The sequence below is a fragment of the Plectrocnemia conspersa genome, unplaced genomic scaffold, assembly GCF_051122295.1.
Source record: "Plectrocnemia conspersa isolate PC_06_02 unplaced genomic scaffold, ASM5112229v1 ptg000003l, whole genome shotgun sequence".
Classification (NCBI taxonomy): Eukaryota; Metazoa; Arthropoda; class Insecta; order Trichoptera; family Polycentropodidae; genus Plectrocnemia; species Plectrocnemia conspersa.
This window is the reverse complement of record NW_028277167.1, coordinates 28,812,345-28,838,177: the sequence shown is the minus strand read 5'-3', so window position 1 is coordinate 28,838,177 and position 25,833 is coordinate 28,812,345. Positions and strand designations below refer to the sequence as shown.

At 27.3% G+C, this 25,833-nt stretch overlaps 1 protein-coding gene across 1 annotated transcript in view; it reads right to left on the bottom strand.

The window, feature by feature from the left end:
- Nucleotides 1-25,833, bottom strand: part of LOC148237177 (guanylate cyclase 32E) — a 118,716-nt gene that overhangs the window by 6,511 nt on the left and 86,372 nt on the right. The window contains exons 6-20 of the mRNA XM_088182411.1: nucleotides 22,361-22,438; nucleotides 21,908-22,158; nucleotides 20,482-20,627; nucleotides 20,238-20,385; nucleotides 18,403-18,493; nucleotides 18,148-18,341; nucleotides 10,940-11,119; nucleotides 10,777-10,881; nucleotides 10,640-10,711; nucleotides 6,729-6,900; nucleotides 6,304-6,496; nucleotides 6,096-6,230; nucleotides 3,943-4,055; nucleotides 3,731-3,882; nucleotides 3,078-3,176 (exon numbers count right to left, since the gene is read on the bottom strand). Of these exons, the coding sequence (XP_088038537.1) occupies nucleotides 3,078-3,176; nucleotides 3,731-3,882; nucleotides 3,943-4,055; nucleotides 6,096-6,230; nucleotides 6,304-6,496; nucleotides 6,729-6,900; nucleotides 10,640-10,711; nucleotides 10,777-10,881; nucleotides 10,940-11,119; nucleotides 18,148-18,341; nucleotides 18,403-18,493; nucleotides 20,238-20,385; nucleotides 20,482-20,627; nucleotides 21,908-22,158; nucleotides 22,361-22,438 (2,129 nt within the window). The remainder of the gene's footprint in view (nucleotides 1-3,077; nucleotides 3,177-3,730; nucleotides 3,883-3,942; nucleotides 4,056-6,095; nucleotides 6,231-6,303; nucleotides 6,497-6,728; nucleotides 6,901-10,639; nucleotides 10,712-10,776; nucleotides 10,882-10,939; nucleotides 11,120-18,147; nucleotides 18,342-18,402; nucleotides 18,494-20,237; nucleotides 20,386-20,481; nucleotides 20,628-21,907; nucleotides 22,159-22,360; nucleotides 22,439-25,833) is intronic.

Below are 25,833 nucleotides of genomic sequence, written 5' to 3'. Positions count from 1 at the left end.
TTTTTATATTTATAATTGTAGATTAAATAAACATTTTTTAAATAATACATGATTGATCTTCCTATCACATAAAGGGGGTAAAAGCCGGCGTAAAGTAATATATTTTGGGGTGGTTAGTAAAAAGCTTCGCCGGTTCCTGTACTACACGATGTAATTAAAATAAGTAATAATTCAAATGTGTTAACGGGTGTTTTTTTTTATCTTTTAATTTTTTTTATCGATGTAACAACTAAATATTATTGTTATTTATTACCTTATGTCATTGGGTGTACACAAAAAATTAAAAAAATTAAAAGACCTATGTATAACATAATTTATTTAAAAGCAAAACGCATATGTTATTCCTAATTGTCTGGGAATATAAGGTTTATGCAGTATTTACATATTTTTTATTTTATAATATAATATGTACATTACGAGGCGTTATTGAAAATCTTTGGAGTGTCCTAAAGAACTGTGATTGTATTCTTTATTCTTGTCAATAGTCAACGCTTAAGAGCTATTTAAATTGTTAACAAGCTTGCCAGACACGATAATATGTTGGCGATAGGCGCTCGAGCGCTGACGTCCTAGCTGTAACGGTTAAGAATAAGGGACGCAATCGCGACTATCAAAGGCACTCTACCCTGCAGATGAAAATCACTGGATATCAAAGGATTGTCGACACGACAATGTTTTATTGAATACACGCTACGTAGATAATATAATGAACCCAACGCACTAAGACACTACTATAAATATTTTCTTTTAAATCGACTAACGACTTCAGGTATTTTTATTTAGACAGCAAATCATTTGTATGAATACTATGAAGCACACACAGGTCATCAGAATTTAATACATTTCCTAAGTACTAAACGGCCGTACGTATGTAACGTATAAATATATGTAAGTAAAAGCGAAGGACTCATATTGAATCCTTGAAGTACTTCAGATCGAACGAAATGACGAGGTTCACTTAAGTAACTTGGAGAGAACGGTTCGAAATAATATTTTATTTATGAAAACATATTTTATTCAAATTTTCATTTTGTTATGAGCAAAAGAGAAAATAATATTGTGAGAATTTTTTCACTACAGGCGATTCTATTTTTGTTATCGGAAATATCTGTCTCTTTTTGCACTACCTGCTCTAAATGCAGCTGTGAGTAAAATCACTGTCTTCAAAATCAGTCGTCGTCAAAGTTATTTTATGAAGAGCCGGATCGTAAATACTTTAGATAAACCGGCGTGTCAGGAAGCAAAATCAAAGTGAGCTTTAAAATAATGATATAGAATTCTTAAGCATAATATTTGGTAAGAAAAATTTTTTTTTTTTGCAAAATGGTTGCAAATTTAAAATATCATAGCTTCATAGATCAAAATTCTACAAAAAAGTGTGCCTCACAAAACATGTTCAGAAGCTAAACCTGCATTGAAATAAAATATAAATTTATACCTCCATTGTATGTAACATGTTTTAACGAATTTAACTTTAGAATATACTTTATTATGGTTTTTCCAACTTCATTACGAGTATTTTTGTCTGCAGTTGTTCCATGCAGACTACTCATTGAAGCTTATTCACTTGAAACATTGCATTGAATCCTCGAATAAATAATGTGGTGCATACCAGTAGCTCAATTAGTAGCTAACTGTCTGCAGAAACCTTTAAAAATGGGTATTTACTGTTACAATTTTAACTTAGCATTTAATAATATTTGCTATTTTGCAATGAGCACTTGTTATAATTTCGCAAGGGCATTAAAAGTCGAAAGAGTTGGGTAAAGCCTAAAAAAATCTATTTAATTGCCTATTGATGTTACTCACAATGTGCTCAACCCTTCTCGGACACATTTCTTCGACTGTAACAATCAATCATGACTCGATTAATTTATCAGCAATAAATGGCTTATTTTTATAATTTTTTAAGTAAACTTAACGTAAACTGACTTGATTTTATTTTTTTATTTTCGGGAAAAAAAATCTTTTCTGCGAGTTGTGAATATTGTGTCATTCGTTTCGAGTGCTTAGTCTGGTAATAAATAAAATGTATTCTTTTAATATAGGCATAAGCTCATAACACAATAAAATATAATGCTTTGTCATCTAATTCAATAACCAAATAATTTACACTAATCTCTATTTATATAACATGATGAAAAAGTGCTACAAGGGGTACTAAAGACGTTGTCGAATTTTAACTGCGTATCGTCACAGTAGAATTCAAAGCAATAGGAGCACCATATACGGTCATGTCTAGCAACTTCTTAATTAGGAGATTAGTCGTTTCGTTACAGCGCATACTTAAAATTTTTAAAGATGTTGAAAATGTAAAATTTAGTCTTAGCACACAGGCCGTAGTCTGTCGAACCCTGATTTAAATTATTAGAATGATGAGAATTTTAGAATTTTTTTTAAATTTCTCGAGAAATGCGCAATCATTAGAATAAACTTATTGTAATGCAAGTATAAAAATACATGCTACGTCGGCGGGTCATTTAAGTCGTACGCGATTGTTTCGAAAATCGATCCATGTTTCTGTATGATGCAATTTTAAGTTCATTCTTTCGTAGTATGAGCTGATAATGATTTTAGAATTCATTATAAATAATTTTGACAAATTTTTTAACATCATGTAAGTATCATTATAAATCACATGTCGTACATGATTTAAGAAACAATTGGCAGTGAAAGTCCATATGTCAATATATATATTATACGATAGTAAATTCGAGTTATATTTACAAATAATCTAATAAAAAATCCCGAGAGCAAATTTATTTACACATAGGATTTTGTCACCTTATTTAATGGCAATTCCATACAAATTCATAAAATTACAACAGTTCTATTCAGAATGAGCAAAAATGGTCAACGTCGGCAAAATTTCACAATAGCCATTGTTTGCATTGAGAGAAAACTTTATCGAACCTAGTAACGTGCAAACTTTCGTGAAACTTTAGAAATAAATTTCTCAATGTACCACTTAGAGTCGTTTAAAGTTTCGATTTTGCAAACATTTTCGTTTACGATTATCGAGCATTTCCGCCAAAATATTTTAATCTTAATAATAAATAAAAATTCTTAACACTCACCACCATGTAAGCGTCTCCTATTGTCTCAACTTTGTAGACATCGTAACTCTCAATGATGGAGTCGAAGCACGTGTACAAGTCGTTGAGAAAGTCTACAACCTGAAACATAGAATAAAGCTTTAGAGTAAAATATTATTATTACTTCATTACGGTTCTAAAGCGCTTATGAAAAACTTATTTAATTTCTCGATCAGGTAACCGGGTAAGCAATTGTCGATTTACTAAATTATCTCATTCAAGATGCTATATCTAAAATAATATGAAAACTTTTCTGCAGACTTATAATGATTTACAAAAGCCACTTAATTTAGAATGCGTTTTTGAATTCTTTAGAAGTTAAAGAATAAAATCAACAGCTTTAAAAATAAGTTCTAAATATAATGGTTTTATTTTACTTTATCAGTAATTCGAATAGTTTAAGGTCAAGTATACTTTTAGAATATTAAAATTTTTTATTGCATGATTCCTGTAGGCTTTTGGGGGAAGTGTGAGCTTTTTAAAAACAGTCGAATTTAACCACGCGTAAATTATTCTCCGACACTTTGCCAAATTGGTTTCAGGATCAACATTAAAACTTTTAACGAGCTGCGAGCGCGAGGCAAGAAATTGCTGCTTTCAATCTTCTTAGAATTTTAAGAAGTCACATAATGTACCTGGAGAGGCGTACTCTCAGCAGACATCGAGGTGAAGCCAACTATATCGCTGAAGTATATGGTGACACAATCGAAGCTTTCGGGGTCCACTTTGTTGCCCCTCTTGAGCTGTTCGGCGACAGGACGAGGCAGCATCTCTAAGAGCAACGCCTCTGAAAAATAAAGTATCGATTTAACCTCGAAAGCTCAATCGAGTGGGTCGGTAAACTTACCGGTTTTCTTTTTTTCCTCCTGCAGCTGATCGGTGCGCTCGTCGACCAGTACTTCTAAGTTGTTGGCATACTTTTCCATCATTGCCATCATGTTGTCAAATATATTGGGTTTCCTTTAAAAAACATGTATGCTTAAGTAAAAAAATATTATTTACATAAGAAATTTACGAAGTAAAGAGTTCAAAGAACTGCGAAAAATGACATATTACATTTTTTAAACAATGTTGTTTCTGATTTCACAATAATTTATATTCAAAATCAGATCATGAATGCTAGTTTGATGTGTTTTCTTGTATTTATTTTGCATTGTTATAAATAAAAGTTAAAAAACGATGTCTCAGAAAAATATATTTTTTACCTGGATCAAAAAAAAAGTAATAAAGTGGGGTTTTTCGGTGCTGAAATTTAAAAAAGTAGCTTAAATAAATTTTCCAAATTCACTTTAGAAAACGAAAAATTCTAGTACTAAATTTCCTAATCTAAATTGTATTTTTTAACACTAGCAAACAAACTATTGACACAGAATCTCAGGAAACAGCTTCACTTTAATAAAAATATTTTTGATGAAAACCGCTAGTTTTATAGTAGAACAATTAAAAAATACTCTACTATATATTTTGCAAAATAAATATTTTTTCTATGTGAAATACGTTCTTCTTATTTAGTATCTTTAATACAATATCATTTAGATTTGACGGTTTTTATTATTATTTTACTAATTTATTTAGTTTAATAGTTATTTTTTACTAACAGTTCCTTTAAAAATAATGTTATTATAAAACTTGACAGACTGCTAAAAAAATGTTAATGCACAACCTGTTTAAATAAGAAATAACTCGTTTATGAAATCGATATAAATCAATAAATTGCTACTGATAATTTTAAAGACGCATATTGGCGTCATCGGCTTCTAACGATACAACTATCGTTAACAGCCGATGACGCAGAATTATGTTATGAGTCGTATTGAAACATATTTTGATTTAAATTGCTTTAGATGGAAGCGTATTTATTGCAACCCTTTTGCTTTATTTGCAAGATCCATACACACTTAAAAAATATTCAATGCAAACAGGTTCTGATCAGTGGCGTATCTATGGGGGGGTGGGTCGCCCTGGGCGGCACTTGCTTGGGAGCGGCATATTCGCGATGGGATCGTCTAGTGTGGTTCTTAACCCTGAATTCACTAAAACATATATAAATCCGCGAATAACAAGAGCTTTATAATAACCAATTTATTATTTTAAGAAATGCTGATTTTATGACCCTGCAAAAAATGTATGGGGGGGGGCGGCAATTTTAAGGATTGCCCTGGGTGGCACATACCCTAGCTACGACACTGGTTCTGATAATGAATATATATATATATATATATATATATATATATATATATATATATATATATATATATATATATATATATATATATAATAAAAAATAATGAATATACATATATAAGAAAAAGATAACGCGTAAAAGAAGCCATTAAAAACAATAAATATATTTAACAAGGAACTTGTAGCAAAAAAGTAGACACTCAATAATAAAGTATTAAAATACTGAAAAATGGTTTTAATTATTTTATATCATAAAACTGATAAAATATTTAATTTAATAACAGGTTTTAATTATTTTAGTATATGTTACTTAGTTTTGTATTTTTTTTAGTTCTTTTTGTTATATGTTTGTAGTTACATAAATAGTAAATAAAAAATATAGAATCATATTTTTTTCATTTTGAGGTGGGTGTTAAAAATCTGTAATTTCAAAAGCTGTTGTTTGATATTATTTTCTAGCAAAAGTTAAATAATTTCATAGCAGTTATTGATTTTTTCAGCTCTAATATTTGACTCAAACTGTCGAAAATGCAATTTAAAAAATAGCAAATTTGTCATTTTACAGTATATAATTATCGATATTCGTAAGTTATATTTAATTTTATAAGCAAAAACCGTTCTTATTTCTTTAATACTGACTGCATTAGTACATCTGTGATCTTGAGATAATCTCAAAAAATCTCAAGAAACTAAATTAAAAAAAATATATTTAATGAGAAGTTCTCGAGAAAAATCATTAGGTACTCATATAATAAGTTACACTGAATTTTATACAATAAAAATATTTTAAATAATATAATAATAAACCATACTTACATCCCTTTACGCAACGGCCTCAGCTTTCCTCTAATTGCCTTAAAGTCGGGTCTATCTTCCGGTTGTTCAGCCCAGCATTCTTTGAGGCAATCCTTCACGAAGTCATAATTACCCTCAAGTGCCTCGAAAGACGGTCTAAAATTTCACCGCACATAGTGATTTAAACTTATACGATACCATAGTAAAATTTATTTCGAAAAACAAGCACCTAAATGGCGCTATTCCCGACTCAGGATTTACGACTTTCGTTATGATTTCCGTCGGAGTGTAAGACACCTCGCCATAAGGACCTCTTCTCGTGTGCATCTCGTACAGAAGCAATCCAAAAGAATATATGTCGCCTTTTGGAGAACCTCCGGAAGATTCTCCGCGTAAAATCTCAGGTGCTCTGTACAGCATGCCTGAAATATGGTTCAAATTTATATAAATTTAATTAAACATGGTTCAATCTCTAGCTCTGGAGTAGTTATTATATTCTCACTCTCAATACTTTTATCTTTCATATCACGACTGCCACAAATAAATAAATTATTATAATACTAAATTTATTTAAAGGGGCAGAGAGAAAGACGTAGTGACCTATTTATACAAGGTTAACTCAAGCCAGATTAACTATGTAATAATCACACCTACCTTCTAGTTTGGCTTGTATCAAAGCTGGCTCCACAGGTGGCTCTTCGCCCTTTCTGAACCTATCCAGGCCGAAATCAGCCAATTTGACGACCCATCTGGAGTCGACGAGACAATTAGAGGATTGTAGAGCTCCGTGGCATCTCAGCGGCGAATCGTGCAGGAAACTCATGCCCTAAATTTCATATTCGATTTATAAATTAGTCACAACAGAAAGGGCAACTTTCAACGTTCGTTGGGTTCGACGTTGTTTATATTTGTTCAGCGAGTCGGATGTAATTAATTGGGCCTTGAAAGGAGATTTAATTAATTCAGAAAGGTAAAATGCCAGATAAACTTAACAGTATATACATCTTGATCTTTAATTATATTTAATATTTAGTCAACATGAAAGGAAATCTTAATTCAATTTTCTGTTTTTGAATATATATGATTTTTTAAGCATTGTGTTTAGATTATTGTATGTGTTTTTCAAATGTGTAAGGTATACGCATTGTGTTATTCTTGTTTTTATTCAATAATTTTAACGGGCTGTTTGTTTTGATATATAAAAACGCTACAATGATAAACACAAACAATAACTACTAAGTAGTGAGACAGAAAACTGAAATCAATCTGAAAATCAGTGACGTATATATTAATAAATATAAATTATTATTCATATTTAATTAATCATGATAGTTAATCGTGAGATTATAAAAATCTAAAGATCGTACTTAAAATTATACAATAATCACCAATTGAGATTTTGTAGACATAATACAAATTTAAATTACGCTGTTTATATGGAATTTAAACTTAGATATTTTAGATATATGTCACTGATTTTAATCACTAGCTGCTTCATAAGTCATAAAACAGGTAAGCATAGCAATAAAAATATTTATCATCATTTATTAATAAATCTGTTTCATTGTATAATTTAATGATATAATGATAAAAATCGAATGCACAATTTATCGTTTTTAATAATTTATTTTACAAATAAGAAATTTAATATGCTCGGTTTTGTTATGAGGAGCGCGTGTCATTTAAATAATTTATTGCCGATTCACGTTATTTGTAGCGTCCTCAAATATGAATTCATTCCCTGAAATCACATCGAAGCGCATGGAACGACGCGAAAGAAAACCGTGTTGTTGCTCTACTAGAGCACGCCGATAATAATTGCAGATAAAATAATGAAATATTTTATCAAACAACTAATAAATTCACTTCAGGGGATTAGAATATGATGTAGTTTTAAGTAATTAAAAATATTGTATTAAAGCAAAGTGATTCATATGATAATTATTTAATGAAAACTTAAATATTAACTAGAAATATAAAAATAAAATTATTTATGATCGTATTTTAGTAACAAAGTCGATAAAAGATTTTTTAATAAATATTTTAATTAATTGAACATTTAGGTAAGTAAAAACAAGTTTACCAAATATCCTTTTCAACGGAAAACTTAGTAATTTTTTATTTTTTTAGATTAAATTAAGACCATCGTGGCCTAACAGGTTACCCCAATGCGCCACGATGGTCGAAAACCATAATAACATATTACTAGTCAATAAATATGAGTAATGTTAGATTAAATATAACCTTTACTAGATTTTAAAGCAATATAAAAAATAATTATGCCTTGTTATTAAATACAGAAATATAATAAATTATGGGTATTTTTCATGATTATTTTATGATGATCCGAGTAGTGCGTATTAGTAACGTAGCGAAGGGGGGGGGTCTGAACCCCCCATTTGGGAGGGTTCCAGATCCAAAACCCCAGAATATTCATTATTTACTTTATTCGAATATTGTTTATAGCATATTTTTATTACGTATTTCCTTTATTATTATATGTTGTGATTTTATGTTAATTAAATATAAATTTCAAAAATTATCTTGTCTTTTTTCTTGACAAACCCTCCCCCCTTAGCAAAATCCTGGCTACACCACTGGTGTGTATTATACAGGTAATTAAAAAAACACAAATATAGATTTATATAAAATATTAAAAACTGTGTATATAAATTAATTAAATAAAAAAAAATCATCACCAGTCATGATTTTATAACAAGGGTCAAATTATTTATTTATTATATTAATTTATTTAGCGTAATAGTTATTTCTAAAAAAAAAATTAAAATAAACATATGTATATAAAAAATATAAAAAAACAGAAGAAAATTAGGACCATTGCTGTTTAGAATATATATTAATAATATAAAAAAATGTAAAATACATCTATTTGAGGACGATATTGTATTATTGTAGAGGTGATAATGCTAAAAAGGTTGTATATAACTTAAATAATGGTTAAAATGTAATGTACTAATATATGTTAGGTAATAATATAAAAATAGTTAACTATGACTCTATTGTAAACATATTTAGGAGTAGTTGTAGATAAAAAATAAATATTAAGGAACATTGTAATTACATATTCAAAAAATAGATATATAGCTAGGAAAAGAAATATGTTATGTATAAACACAAATAGTCAACAATATTGCCCCACTTTAATTATATGCTTAATTAGATAAGACGATGTTGTAAAAATGACAAAATAGGGTAATGAGAGTAGTTTTAAATAAAAATATATCCACTAGTTGTAGAAGTATGATTGATAGATTGGAATAATTGGATGCCTAAGAAATATTAAAGATGAATGTTTTAGTATTTATATTGATATAAGTTAGAAAATAATTTGTTACATCGTATTTTAATAAGAAATAAAAATATACATATATCAATACTAGACATAGAGACAATTGAGTACGGCCAAAGGAATAATGTACGAAAGTGTGAATTTCTATAATAATATTCCTAGTACAATCCGCAAAAATTATAAATATAGCAGGTTTCCCCCATGTAATAATGAACATTTTCGCGCATTAAGAAGTAAATTATATAATTAAAGTATTTTTTATATTCTGTTTGTATGTATGTTTTGATTTAATTTATTTAGTGTATAAACAATTAGCTATATTAGCTAAAGAAATTAATAAAATATTAATTATGAGCTTTTATTAGTAAAATGTATACCTTAATATCTCACTACATACATGTCATGACTTTTTTTAAAAAAAGCCCCAAAGCAGATACACCACTATTTTTTAATATTAAAATAAATCTCACAGTTTTATTTTTTTGCAAGGTAAGAAAAATATAGTAAGACTATTTAATTTACACTTAAAGTTATTGCTATGAAATTAAATAAATTTTATTCATATCCTAACACATATTTTTTTAAATAGGGTAAATTTTCGCTGACCCAGTTAAAACATAATAGGCATATCTGATGACTATAAGATTTAATTGGATTTTCTTATTTAACCCATTTCCTCGTTCTTACCGTGCTAGCGTAGGCATACCGCGATAAAATTAATATTTCACCCCCATTCGTTTTCAAAGCCTGATTGTATCTTAATCGAAATTTAATTTTTGGAATTATTATTGCTCTCCGTCTAAAATATGATAAGGCTTTGCGTATAAATACAAAGATACTAATCTTGAAAGCTCGTTGCATTCTCGAAAACCGAAGGCGATAAGAAGAAAAGTTTTCCTTTCTTTCGGGAATTTCTTTTATCGAAATACAATTTTTACCCAAACCCTACCAGACGAAATAACAATTCAAACAGCGTCGATACAGTGCTGCCATAAAGTTGTATGACCGTAGAGGGCAATTAATTTTTTCCCACGTCTTTTAAGAATCGAAATGTTGCTTAGAATAAAATTTTACAAGATAGTTTTCGCTTTATAGTCAATAATAACGTGTCTCGTAGTTTATTTTTCTAATATTTATATGGCATTGTTTATATTTTTAAATATGCATATGAAAGACTAGTTTTTTTCTTATGCAGTGTATTGAAATAAGGTTTAACTTAAATTAAAAATAAGGTTTCTTTTAATTTGTTGCTTACCCGTATGATGTCTCCAACCAAAGAAGCGATGAACATACTATCCAATTTCACGTCGTCGTTGTCTAATATATCCTGGAAAATAAATAAAAATAAGTTTCTTTCATAAGACTTCTTTTGGCGTAATCCAATGTGAATACCTTTAAGCTCCCTCTAGTACAATATTCAGTAACTATACATATATTGGGAGGTTCTGTGCATGCTCCAATAAACCCGTTAAGGTTATCATGTCTCAGATCACGCATCTTAAATCAAACATATATAAAAATACCGATTCATAATGCAATTACAATATATACTTACAATTTTGAGCTCTTTCTTCATCTCCCTCGTTATGTCAATGGATTTTTTACGCACTCTTTTCAAAGCGAGTAATCTTCCCCTATAGATTCCTACTTCGGTGAATATCGAAGAATATCTAAAATCTGCATCTGGATTGGAACTCAGCGACACTTGACTCGTCCTTATGATCGGCTGAGTGGACTGCGAAATTAAGGCTTTAATTAGGCGAGGCTATGAAACATCACTCTTATTTTTTTCCCACTTATCGGGTGAAAGTCTTGAAGACCTTTGAAAGGGTTGATGGATGACAAGACCCCCGAGGCTGTCGCTACTATTAGTCATATTAGAGGCCGCGACCCATTATTGACCCGAAAGGGTTCAAAATATGAATATTTCATGGGTCGACGACATAACGCGAAAGATTAAAATCTGTGTTTATTTTTAAGTTGTAAAAAAAATATGCACCATATAGTTTTTTAAATGAAATATGAGGCAAGTGCATGTTGCGTGGTAAAATGTAAAAAATATGATGTATTATATTAGTTTAATATGAAAAAATATGTTAAAGTGTCAAGTGTTGGATAGATTGTGATTAAAATGGATGCTTTGGTTCAATCGTGATTTGTATGAATTTACAATAGTGAACGAATATTATGTTATAAAAACTTGGATTGCTACGATTTTATTTATTTACATAAATTTAATTGCTTGTAAATTTAAATTTAAGCACAAAATCGTACAATACGAAAAATTCTAATCATTTAAAATTAGATTTATAATAATAAAGTGTAGTGAAATAACATCGATTCATTGATATTTTTTTATATAAATTATTTACCATTTCTAATTTTGATATATATGTACAATAAATAATTATTTGCCTTTAAGCGTTTAAAATTGTGAAATTATTTATTTTTAATATTACTTTATTGTGATATCACAATTTAAAATGTAAAAAGTTGAGAGCCTTTATTAAATCAAAATAAGCGTTTTTATAAAATATGTGATTAAGACTTATAATATATTTTGCTGTGGTTAAATAATATATTTGACAAAATAGCACTATTGTAACGAAATTAAAACAAAAAACTATATACTTTGTATGAATATTAAAATTGAAAAAAAACTAGGTTCATACAAAACTAGCAATATATAAAAATATAAATTAAATTAATGATAACCAACTCTTTATTATAAAAATAGTGCAAGTGCAAAATAATCATATTAAGGTTTTAATTATAATATTTTTTATTAATAATGATGAAATATAGTTTACGGTGAATTTATAAAAAGTACACATATACCAGTAAATATGTACATTTTTTAGTATTGGTACTAATATTATATATGACTTTATAATATATATTATAATTTGATTTATAACATAAAACAATCAATTGGGTGCTTTTTTCTGAGAAATACGAAACAATGTATCAAATTAAAATAAATCTAAAAGTAAATTAATTTAAGAACTAAAAAATTTGGATGAATATATTTTAGAATCAGTAGAAAAAATACCATATAATAAAAATTACCTTCATGTACACTATTTAAAAGTTAATCACAATTTTTTTATTAAAATAATAATATTCAATTAAAATAAAATGTTGCTATTTTAGTTTTGTATTTGTTGTATCAATGTATCATGCAATGTTTAAAATAGAAATAAATAAAAGATTAAATTATAATCACTAATATAAAATAAATAAATAAAAAGTGAGGCGTATAGGAAATAAAAAATATAAAGCATAAAAAACAAGATTTTTTATTATTTGTTTTTTTTAATCTAAAAGCAATAATAATATATGTATTATATACATATTTATCAAATAAAGTATTACTATTTTTATTCATTTAAATGCCACTGATATTTTTTATATGTTAATTCAAATTGCCATATTTTTTATGAAAAATAAATGGATGTAAATTTATCAATATTTATTAATTTAGGTTAAACAGGAAGCAATTACATATACAATAATTCTGTACTGTATTCATAATGGTTTTAAGATTTAACTTCAACAAACTGTGTCAAAATGTTTATTAAATACATATTTATATAAAAAAATACAATTATTTTTTTGTACTTTTTTCTAGCATACTTCAATGTTTTATTATTTATTCCAAAAATGGGTAAGTGAAAATAAAGATTTAATTTAGCAATCAAGATATTTTGTTTTGATGATTGGAAAAAAATATTCAAGTAAAACGTTTGAAAAGATTACTTGATTTAATGTTATTATATCCGTTAATTTTAGCATTTTAAAAAAGTAACATAAAAATATCGTTTACTATTTCATACAAGCTTTCAAGATTTTTTATACAAAGTAAAATTATAAAATAATATATGAAAAAAATAGTAAAAAATTAAATCACGTTAGAAAAAAAAAATAAAAAATGAAACACTATTTAAAATATTTAAAATCACCAATGCTCTATATTATATATTTTTGAAACTATTTAAGTGCCACTCAATTTTTTTTATAGGTTAATGCCATATTTTTTTATAAATAAGAAAGTTATGAAAAATTAAAAAATTTTTGTATCTAAAAAGAAATACTCAGTAATTATTATATATTTGTTTTTTAAATTTACGTTAAACACGTCTGTAAAATATTGATTATTGAAAATTAAAATAATTTTATTTATAATTTTTATCATATAACTTTTGTGTATTACTATGTTTTCTTATTTATCACTTGGTTAATAAAATAAAATTGCTTATACATAAATAAATATTTGAATAAGAAATCTAAAATAATATTTTACAAAAAAATCGAGAAAGAAACATATTCGTTATAAAACGTAACAAATTATATGTCTTGAAAATATTTTTACATACGATTAAAAAAAAAAATAATAATTTTTTAAATATTACATAAAAAAATTCATGTTAGAAAAATCAGAAAAAGTCTTTATTATTTGTGTTTAAATATGAAACTGGAATCACTAAAAATATTTATTATAAATTTTTAATACTATTTATTTGAGTGCCACTCAACTTTTTCATAAATTAATCAAAATTTCTATATTTTTTTAGTATAAACAAATACATATTATTTATATTATGATAAAATAATGAAAATAAAAAATATTTGAAATCTTTTTTTTGCATATTTATAAACTTTATTTGTAAATTTTTTTTATTGATTAAGCAATTTAAAACTAAATTTTCTAAAAAATAAAAAAAAACACGCATGTTTCAAAAAGTTATTTAAAAATAATAACATATCATATGACTAAAAATATCTTCACAAACAATGTTTTAAAAGAGAAACATAATAGAGTGAAGTAAAATTCCTAAGAACTACATTATAGGATAAATATAAGCAAATTATAATGTTATATAAATATAGGAAATATATATATATAAAAAAAATACATGTTAAAAAATATATAAAAATAAAATCATACTCTAAAATTAAATCTTTATTATTTGTATTTAAATAATATAACCATATCATCAATAATATGTATTAATATTCTTCATAATTATTTTTAACCATATGAGTGCCACTAAACTTTTTCATATGTAAATTAAAATTGCCATAATTTTTTATAATAAAAGTAAAAAAAAGAACAATATTATTATTAAAAATAACAATATAAAAAAATCAGTAATTGTAGACTTTAAAGATCTATTTAATTACATATTGTGTGTATGTTAAATTATGGAAAAATCTTTAACTATGATTAATTATACTTAAATAGGGCTATTTGTATTTAATGACTAGAAATATATTCAGAGTTCAGTCGTTGTTTTCTCTATATATATAAATTTCTACTCCAAGTGAGCTTTTTTTACAACCTATGCGCTTATAAAGCGGGTGATGTATGTATGTACACATATACTGGAATATATGTACTTTTAAATTACCGTGAGATATCTTTATTACAGTATTATTTTATTTTTTGTGACTATTCTAAAAATCATGAAAATTGCAGGAAATACTTATATTATACATACCGTTGTGTTACGAAAAAATGTGTAGAAATTTCGCATCAAACATGGACACTTATATAAAGAAGAAAACATGGCATTATTTATCAGGTGTTTTAATGTCATATACACTTACTTATATTAGATAAAAGCATTTCTCATTGTAAAAATCATCTAAAGGTACTATGGGTTTGCGATTTATGTAGAAGTACTATGGGTTTCCCACATCAAATATATCCAAAATCACACCGCTAAAGTTCAAAATGAAGTTTGTCACACGTGTTACGGTATTCGGTGTCGGAAGGACCTAATTTTGTAGGTCGGTCACGCACACAACTCCGGAAGGATCATTGCGACCTTAACCCTATAGATTCGAGCGTTAACCCCGAAACGTGATGGCGGCACCCCCAGGGGGAAAACTTTGACCATGTTGTTGCAATAACTCTAATGTGATTCTTCAAGGACACCGAAAGGCTATTTGCATAAAATGACATTAGTTCCGGATAATTTCCTTCCAATAAAACCATAGCTGAACGATAAAAGGACATTAGACCTTTTAAGCATAGATGTATAACATAAATGCGTTTTAGTACTAGAACAATTTTAAAGGCTGCGTAAATGACATGGACGAAAAAAATTCAAGAAGTCAATAAATTGGTGAGATAATATTGATTTATAACGCTAGATTTAGAGTGCCATATGGGGTCGCGATCGCGTCCCTTATTCTTGTACGTCGAGACCAGGACGTTAGCGCTTGAGAATGTCTCATAGCTATCGCTGAAAATATTTTAGTGTCTGGTAAGCTCGTCGAGAAGTTGAAAGGCAGCGTTTTCAAGCACTTATGTTCTGGATGCGACGGTAGAGAATAATGGACGCAATCGCAACTATCTAAGGACTCGCTTACTATATTGAAAATAAAAATCATTAGATCGTCGGCACATCCCGCTTCATATTTTAGGAATCAGCTAGTGCTAATATACGCAATTGAGAAAGCCTGGCGTGAAAAATTACATTGAGAAGATTTCTTTATGGTACCAAATCGGTGCCGGTATTAGCACTGGCATTATATTTTTGTTAAATAAAGGTCCAACGAATTTTGTACAAATTCAGAATAATTAATTCGCACAAATATGTAGAACTGATTTTATGTTTGGTACGTCGGAAAAACCTTGCATTTTTAGTAAATTTAAAGTTAGTTCTAGTCATTTTGACCCCGATCAATTTATATTATATATGAAAATATTTTCTTTTAGGTATTTGTTAAAACATAAAAAAAACAATTAACCTATAAATTTCACAATAAACTTTTCAAAATAAATTTGAGATATCTTGTCTTTGTGGCAAATATCTTATTGTGAATTTATCACAAAATATTTTTCATTTCGTGAGCTCTATATTATTAATATTAAAATTTATAAATATTTTTTTATTATAATTATTTATATAATTAGTTTTTTTAAGCGTAAGTAATTTTTCTGCATTATTAAGAAAAAATAATATAAATGTTTAAGAAAAAATTAATTAAATTTAAATTTGCGCAATAATTTATTTTATTGAGTGATAAATTATTCAAGTTGGAAAACTTAAAAAATACCTAATACTCTGTTTATTAAATACTAAGCTATTTGAGTGCCACTCAACTTTTTCATGGGCAAAATTTTTCACAAGATATTTATAAAAATCAATAACATTTTTTAAATAAAAAGCAATCAATTACATAAAGTTTTATTTATTTATAACTGCTGTATTATTATGAATTTTTAATAAGACTGAACTAAAATATATTCAAGACGATGTAAGGTTTTCAATAAGAAAGAAAATGCATTTTTAAACATATTGCAATTATATTGAATGTTATAAGATCAATAACATTTTAAAATAGAAATCAATAAATTATTTAAAGTTTTAATGATACAGTAAAAACATATACAACTATTTTTATGTAGGTACACAAATAAAACTGCATTAAAATAATTTAAGGTATTCAATTATAAAATATAGTATTTTATTTAGGCATAATATTTTGTTACAAAATATTAAGCTATATTATAATCATAAAATCACGAATTAAAAATTTATTTTTTATTTAATACAATTATTGTACAAATTTTTATCTATTCAATATGTTCTCGATCTTTAGAACTAACTACATATTATGATCTAACTATTTAATTTTATTTGGGGATTATATAATAATTTAAAAAGTGGCGTTAATTAATTTTTTTTAAATTAAATTTTATTATAATAAATAAATTAAAATTTTTAAAGTACATTTTAAATATACTGTTTTTGTTGATGTATGTTTTTGGTTGTGTTGTTCCAAGGAATTGTAAAAAAAATGTGTCGCTAGAAGAAAAAGTTGAGAAGCACTGATATATAACTGATATACAGTAATAAAAATATTGTAATATAAATAAATCTTTTATAATAATAAAAAACTAGCACGTAAAAATTTTACAATTTATTTTTTCAAGCAAAAAATATTAGCGTAATAATACAAATAGCTACCCATAAAATTGGTTAAATTTACTATAGCATAGAAATATTAAAAAGCTCTAATTATAGCAATATATTATGTACAAAATACAGATCTTGTCAAACATAATTTTTTTAATTCATGATTAAACTTATATTATCTTTGTGGTAAATATTTTTACTATGGATATAGAAACAAAAAATTGAAGCAGCTTTCGAAAAACATGTCTTAATTCTAGTTTTGTAACTGAATTTAATTTATAACTTGAATTTCTGCGGTCGAAACGCAACGCACCAAAGCTCTTGTGCTTTAGGCAATTTTTCAAAGGATGGAAAGATTTGTGCGAAAGCACAAAAGCTTAATCCCAGGTAAATCCTGTAGTCATTCTGGATAATTTACGACGACAGATTGCAGTCGAAAGCTCATTAAATAATTTAATTCGAGCAAAAAAGGACGGAAACTAAAGCTCGAGAGCTTTTAAACTGAAAGATTTTTACCTAATCCGCAAACGGAACCTAATAATATCCTGAACGAGATTGTTATGATAAGACTTTTTATATTTTATGTACCTAAATGTTTTGTGTCTATAAATTAGAAATTTAATTGTATATCTACTAAAACGTTTTTTTTCAATAATAAATCAATAAGTTTAGTCTAATTTTTTATTTAAATATTTATAAAAAATAAAGCGTTTCAATAATAAGGTCCATGTAGCTTTTTAAGGTGCTAGTATTTGTTTTAGAAAGTACAACCACAATAGTAAAAAGAGCGACGATTATCCAAAATTATTCGATTAATATAAATTAAACTTACTCTGTTAACTTTGGAACCGGACACAATGGAGTTTTCTTTTTCATCCGTAATCTTGATCTCTCGAAAATCCAATTTCCACAATAAGCTATCCAATTCTTGTTCGTAGCGCCAATTTCTATACAGCACCAAAGAAACAATCGCCAATACGAGCAAAACTCCTCCTGCTACCCCGGCACTGATTTCACCAGTGTGGCCTAATAAATTAATCAAAATTGTACTTATACATCAAACATATATGTTTGATTATTATCTTACTTATACACTTTTCTCCTAAAAATCCACACAGCGGCTCGGAAATAGGCGGTCCATCGCCTATCCATTTGATCGCTCTCAGAAGTTTCAGTTCCTAAGGAAAATATTTTCTCGATAAGGCAAATCAATTCGTTAGCTTGGTCTATGGGGATTGATTGGATCGCAGGTGATAAATGAGCAGCTCTTAGGGATTAATTTTGCTGTTGAACCCTTGACGAATTTCGAGGAATTCCGTTTTGTCGTGTGGAACCTCTCTCAAAATCTCTCGACTGCGAAATGGATTTTAAATTAGTACTTAAAATTGCCAATACAATTTAATGAATATACTAATATAGCGTTTAATTTTAAAGCTTTCAAAGAATGCGTGTAGCTAGATATATAATTTTAATATAACTATCTCTATTTTTAATTAATAATTAAAAATAGAGATAGTTATATAATATTTAAAAAACACTTATAATTGATTTAAATTTAAAAATTATATATGGCTGAGCTTAAAGCTTTCAATTATAATTATTAATTTATGAAATGAAAAAATAAATATGTTATGAGTTCGCTGTATTCACGTTTATAAACTCTTTTAGAGAAAATTGTTCTCACTCTTCTCTTATTTTGATCCTTGAGATAATGCGACGATTTAGAGCGGAAACAGACTTTTTTATATCGATTTTTTCATAAGAATGGCCTTTTGCGTAACAGACATTATTTAAACAGCTAGAAAATTAGAGGCAACGCTGTTACTAATTACTTGCTAGCAACATTCCACTGACTTAAATTATATCTTTATATAGACACCGACTGTTTATAGACACTTTATACATACTGTAATTTGCTTAGGTTTTTTAAAGATGCGTTAGCAAGTGGTTCTAAAATGTTTAAATTTCCGATCGTCACGTGCGCTTGTATAACGCTTGTGACGAATAAACTTATTCTGCAAGTCGCAAATATTTATAGCATGTTTTCTTAGCTTTAAGTAAATATGCTTTAGTAGGAATTACACACCTTTAAGCTATTTAAATATCTTCTAAAGGTTAAGAAAAAAAAAATTTAATCGCTTTTTAGATTTAAAATTACTGAGAGATTCTTTTTTTGCGCCCTTCACATCATACATCTTAAGTTATTTTAAAAGCTTCATTTGAAAGTGGCTCTAAATTGTCTAAATTTCCGATCGTCACGTACGGTTGTATAACGTCAGCGTGATGAATAAACTTTTTTTACAAGTCGCAAATATCTATGCGACTTTGTCAAATATTGTAAGGATTTTTCTTTACCAATATGATCATATGGTAATCCCTGTTTTATGTATATGGGACGCGTGTAACACATAAGCTTGTATATTATCTTTTTTCGTGAATGAATATGGACAAAAATATTTGTTTTGAGCACAAACATGTCAAAAAAGGTTTTAACACTACGTTTAAATTAAAACAATTACACTGTTTGGACGTAAGAAATGCTTTTAGAAACATTTGTTTCAATTACTAATGTAAATAATTTTCTTTCACCTTTTCATCCAAGGTAAAATAAAAGGAAAATAGGACCAGGAAGAAAAGCATCTTGACTAAAAAACTTACGGCAGTAGTTTCGAAAGAGCTTTATCTTTTTTTGTTGATGATTGTTGATTATTACCAACGTTTAATAAAATACATGGCACTTAAAAAAAAAACGAGTTTACGTTTTTGAAAGTCTGTGGCGATTTCTATTACTGGGTGTTCTTATGTAGTTTTTTTGGTTAAATGTCTATGTTTAAACTAACTCAAGTTATAATATGTGTTAATAATTATTAAATAATATTGAAAAATCTATTATAAATTTATTTGATATTTAAAATAACTCACCGGTAGAGCACTGTCATTGTGCTGCTTCCTCATCAACGTGCCCATTGGATACAATCCGAATATTCCAGCTATTATAGGGTCTTCCATTAGGCCTATAAGGGTGTAGTTCCCTTCTGCGTCACCGTTCGCATCCATGTATGCCATGTATCTGAAAACACATCACCACAATGAACGCATTTGGATAGAATTTGTTTGCGAATGGCAATCCGATGCGTAAATTACTCTACGAGAACATATGCCTCACCCCATAGCGCTATGGTAGTGCGTGTTCTTGATGGAGTTGACTATGTAGGTACCGTTTCTGGGGCTCTCTCCCTCTCTGAGAGCATTCAGAACAGCTCCAGCATAAAGGTGCACAGCGTCGTATAAAAAAGCCGCTTCCGGCCCTATCTGAAAGTCATATTTGGAATTATTGAATATTTTATAGTCGAATATGCTTTTGGCGGGAATCGAAGTAAGAGATAATCCTTGAAAATGGATAACTAAATTTTTATTTTAATATAATCTAAAATAACATAAAACACTAGTATTTATAAATATTTTTTTTAAACATAATAATTGTAATACTCTGAAATATATTTTTTAAAGTAGAACATTAGTTTAAAAATAAATATATGTAACTTACAATATTATCCCAACAGTAGTAATTATTATTAATTTTTATTTAATTTTTTTGACAACGCAACGGATTCTTTTATTCTATATGATTCAAAGCATATACTTTGATTTAATCTGCGAAAAATATTTCTCCCGGTGGTGTTCCATTTTAACTATTTTTTTTGTCTTAGACGTATTTGTATATTTGTCACCGGTAATTTAATTGCATAGTATTTAGACTCTTGCTCTTGTGAATTGGGATAAAGCTTTTTGAACCATTTTTAGAATAGACAATTTATTATTCTGCAAGTTTTTTTTAATTTCAGAAAACATGAAATAAATTTATATTATTTATATTTTCTATTTTTTTTAAATGATGTAGTTTGTGTATTTTTATTTCTGTTATAAGATAATATGTATCTCTTTACAACCATCCTTATAGATAAAATATTAATTAATTAATTTTATAAAACTCATATTTCGCAAGTTTTTTTTATTTTAATAATTCATAGACTTTTAATTAAAAATGTTAATCAAAACTTTATCACCGACCTATTATACTTTATTTATGTCAATATAACTACAATAAATATAAAAATGCAATAAAAATCTCCTTTCCAAGCACTCGCCATTGAACTTGGAATTCAGCTACTTTCTAATAATTCCCATTGTCCTATTCTGCCAAATTGCCGCATTAACTGTCAATATAAGCACAGATCTAATATATTTTCGTATTTGTTGAACGAAATTACGTTTTCTTATGTTATCTTGTGACGAAACGTTTGTTTAACGTTATCCGGCGAAAGCTCTAGATTCTAACGTAACTCGAGAAGTTATTACTACATTTCATTTAATTTAGTTAATGCTATATATAAAAAAATATATATATCTACATATATAATATTCTATTCCTAATAAAATATTGACGAAGCAAAAAGGGAAAAGATCCAATTGACTTTTTTTACATAAGGGGAGAAAAGGGTGGTTCACAAGGGGTTGGATACAAATGCAAATTCAAATGAATTCCGCGTTTGTTTATAGGTATTGTTTTTTTTTGTGTCGAGAATGATTACCATTTTCATTCCGCCTATATACGTGAGCGGATTGCGATAATTAAATGGCGGAAGTTCCATGTACTTGTTGACTTGGATGGAGAAATTTCTGAAGCCCCTCGGGGATGAAGGTACTACTCCTAGGAAGCTTCGGAACGCTTTTGCCACGAGAGTGTCTTCTCGCTGTCTGTCTCCGAGAAGTCCTCTGAGATACTTCTCAGGATACATTTCATCATATTGCTCGATGTCCACGCCGAGTACCCAATATTCACCTGGTGTACAAATAAACAAGCCACTAGAGATACACATTGTATGATATATTCAAAATAAGACCAGCTGTCGGTTACTCACTATCGCGAGGTACCGCAGCTAGTAAATTCAAAATAATATAAATTTAGATATGAATAAGCAATATTTATAAAAAATCGATTATTACATCTGAATATTTACAACAGTACAAAATATAATACATACCGTTATCGAATAGTTTCATCTCGTCCATGGCGATCATCAGTCCAATATGATCATGGTGGTTTCCCAGAGCGACGTATACTGAAAAATAAAATCTATCGTAAATTTTTACAGCGCAATTTTTCACGCCAGAGTTCGACATCGAACTTTTCGTGTAATACTTTAGAATATTTCATAGTCGATTTCGCAAAAGGTGGATTTTTATTTCGTGCCTTCTTCAGCACGTTTTCGCAGCGTTCCGCGTGAAAAAAGTTTCATTTCAGCTGTAACGTTGCGATTTATTACGATTTTTCGCACAGGGAATTACATCAAAGTGCGATGTGACAAGTGTTATTAATAGTACAACTAATAATACACTTTTTGGCAGTGCGAAACATGTCGTTGACCGTTTACCTGTCGCCATTCACGCTTTTACATAAATATACACACTAAATAGTGGCATAAGAAGTGAAACGCTATGACGAATTAAGAAACACTTGAGACAACAGCTAGGTATAATGAGCAGTGTCTTTGAAGAGAGCACACTTATTATGTGATTAAATTTAACTAACGGATGTTTAAAGAAAGTTTCTAATGGTACATTTCCGACGATACTTCTATTGTTTTTCTTATTGCAAATTAACCATAACTTTAATTCAAAAGCATATTTAGAATAATTATATATGGATATTTATAAATTTATTAGCATTATTAGGATGGGTTTATAATATTAATGCTTTTTATATTGATATTAGAATGATTAAAAAAATAAAATATTTAATACACAAATTTATTAAAAATAAAAAGAAATCGATCTCAAAAGTCGTCTAATATCTGGCCCTTGATCTGCTTAACAGCTGATATTCAGCGTGATTCACCTAAACTGATACGCCGACGCTTACGGACGCGTCCTGACACTGATATTGACGCGACTTCCGATCTGGCCAAAGCAGGGCAACGCAGATAGTTATAAGAAAGGACCAGGCTATCACTAGAAAGAAAAGAATATGATGCAGCCGATTTCGCAATTGGTAACTAAAGTATCATATATTTGAATCAAGTAGAACTTATTAAATAAATAACACACATTCATAAAAAGCTTGTAAATACAAGATACTTCAAGTTCTATTTTCCGCAATTATTTTTCAACACGTTCGCTTAAGAAAAGTTAAAAACCATTTTAAATTATTTTTATTTATTTTGAAAACCTCGTAGAAAAGGATTAATAATTAATAACATATTTTATAAAGCTCTATCTATATATGCTAAATAATATTTTGCAATTAATTAACAATGAGAAAATTAGATAGTAAAAATATTAAAAAAGTTGGAATTGGTTTAGAGAATTTTTATTTTATGTTGCTTTTTAAAAATACGTGAATTTTTATTGTTTTATTTTTATAATTTGCCACTGTGAATTAAATAGTATGAATTTTTGATTGTTATAAAAACTTGTCATTGTCAAAAAAATTGTATTATTTTACAAACGAAATTTGAATAATAGGTATATAAAATAAAAGTTATAACACATTATTGATGATCAATAATTGGTAGTGGTAATTCTATAGAATAACATTTTATATGGTTTAAGTAATCCGTAAATTCGCGTGATACATTAAAAAGCTTTCACTAACTTTTCCTTCATAAATAAAAGTTAAATATAATAACGTGTGAAATAAAGATGTTGCATTTTTTAAAGTAATTCTAAATGAAAAAAAATTATTGCTTGTTAGTTTAAAATATGCAGTAATTAGTACTTTGTTGTATAATGAAATAATATTTAAATCTGTCAGCTATAAAATAAGCGAAGTAGCAGAATGTGTATTAAAAAGATAATAATAATTTATTTACGAAATATAAAAATTTAATCGAGATGTTTTTATATATATATATATTTAATGAAAAAAGCAGATCACAATAAAAAAATAATAATTTATTGTTTACTTACTATACAATAAAATATTTGTAAACAAACATTTACTTAAACTTGCTTGTAATCTGGCAATTAGAATTAATACTGCCATTGAAAGAAATATTAGTACTTGCAATATAGTTTATTAGTCAAAAAATAAACAAATCAAAAATTTGAAAGACAGAGAAATCGATCCATTTTTCTTATAATCTGTTAATTTAAAATAGCTAATAGTTAAAGGTTAATATTAGAACAAAGTAGATAAAAACAATGATTTATTATTAAAAATAATTTTGTCAAAATTTAATTCAGTATATTGTATGTAAATGAAACTTTGTTTAAAAGACTTCCTGATTTGTCTTAAAGATTAAACTTGATTTTATATTGTTTAGTGATATTTTAAATATGTCGAAATTTTATTAATTTCTTTACTTGTTCTAGTATGACCAACGTTGAAATTGCAAAGAAATTGCATTAATATTATTGGGATATTATTAAAAAAATTCTTGAATAAATATTCACAAAATATTCCCCTCAAGATTATTTCAGAGTATGTAATGTACAACTTTTTATTAATTTAAAGTGAGTTTTTTATTACAGATTATGGTGTATTTTTTTATTATAGAGAATGAGAAATTTTATAAAAAAAAATATAAATAAGAAAATGCAAAATAAGATTGTTGTCATAAATAATAAAAATGACCACAAACATATACTAAAAAAAGTGTAGTAATTTTAGTCGTTAACAATTCATAAAACTCAGCTTAAGAATAAAACAATATATTATATATATTTATATATATTTTTTAAACAATTTTTGAGTCTTTTAGATGACAAATAAAATATTGTCGTCTAAAAGACTAATCCAAATATGAAGCATTTAAAACGAAAAATCAGCTTCTTACGCACAACTTTAACAGATTAATAAATCCGTACAAAATATTTACCAGGCAGACAGTATCTACATATATAATTATTGCGGGCCATGTTAGATAGAGTTTTTTATATTTTGTGTGGTCCAACGATTAGATCATTAACAAAATTAAAAAAATTGAATTTAAGAAAAAAGTACAACATTTTTTTTAAACTTTTTTTCCAACCTTTTTCTTATAGCTATTAATCTTATTACTTAATTTTAGTAATAAAATCTTTGTTTCTCAGCGCAAAAGACATTTTTATTTAATGGAAAAATAAATAATATGTAAATAAATGATAATAAATATATTTATACTATTAATTCTAATGTTCTAAATTCAATAAAAATAGAACACATGACGTTTTTGATACACCTGAAGTAAAAATGCCTATTAGCAATGATTTATGATACTGGTGTTTAACTCTTTATGGCTTTATATAAGAAATAAATCAAAATACTACAGATTAAATGCTTATATTCTGATACACGTATTTACACGTTATACAATATATTTAGTCACGTAAATGTGCAAACTACGTGAACCGTATATTAAGTTCTATTGAGAAATCAGATGAACATTCAGCCATTTTGGAACAGTTTGAACATACAAAATATATTTTTATTAGAGCTGTGATTAAGAAAACTATTTCATTATGAAAATAATTAATA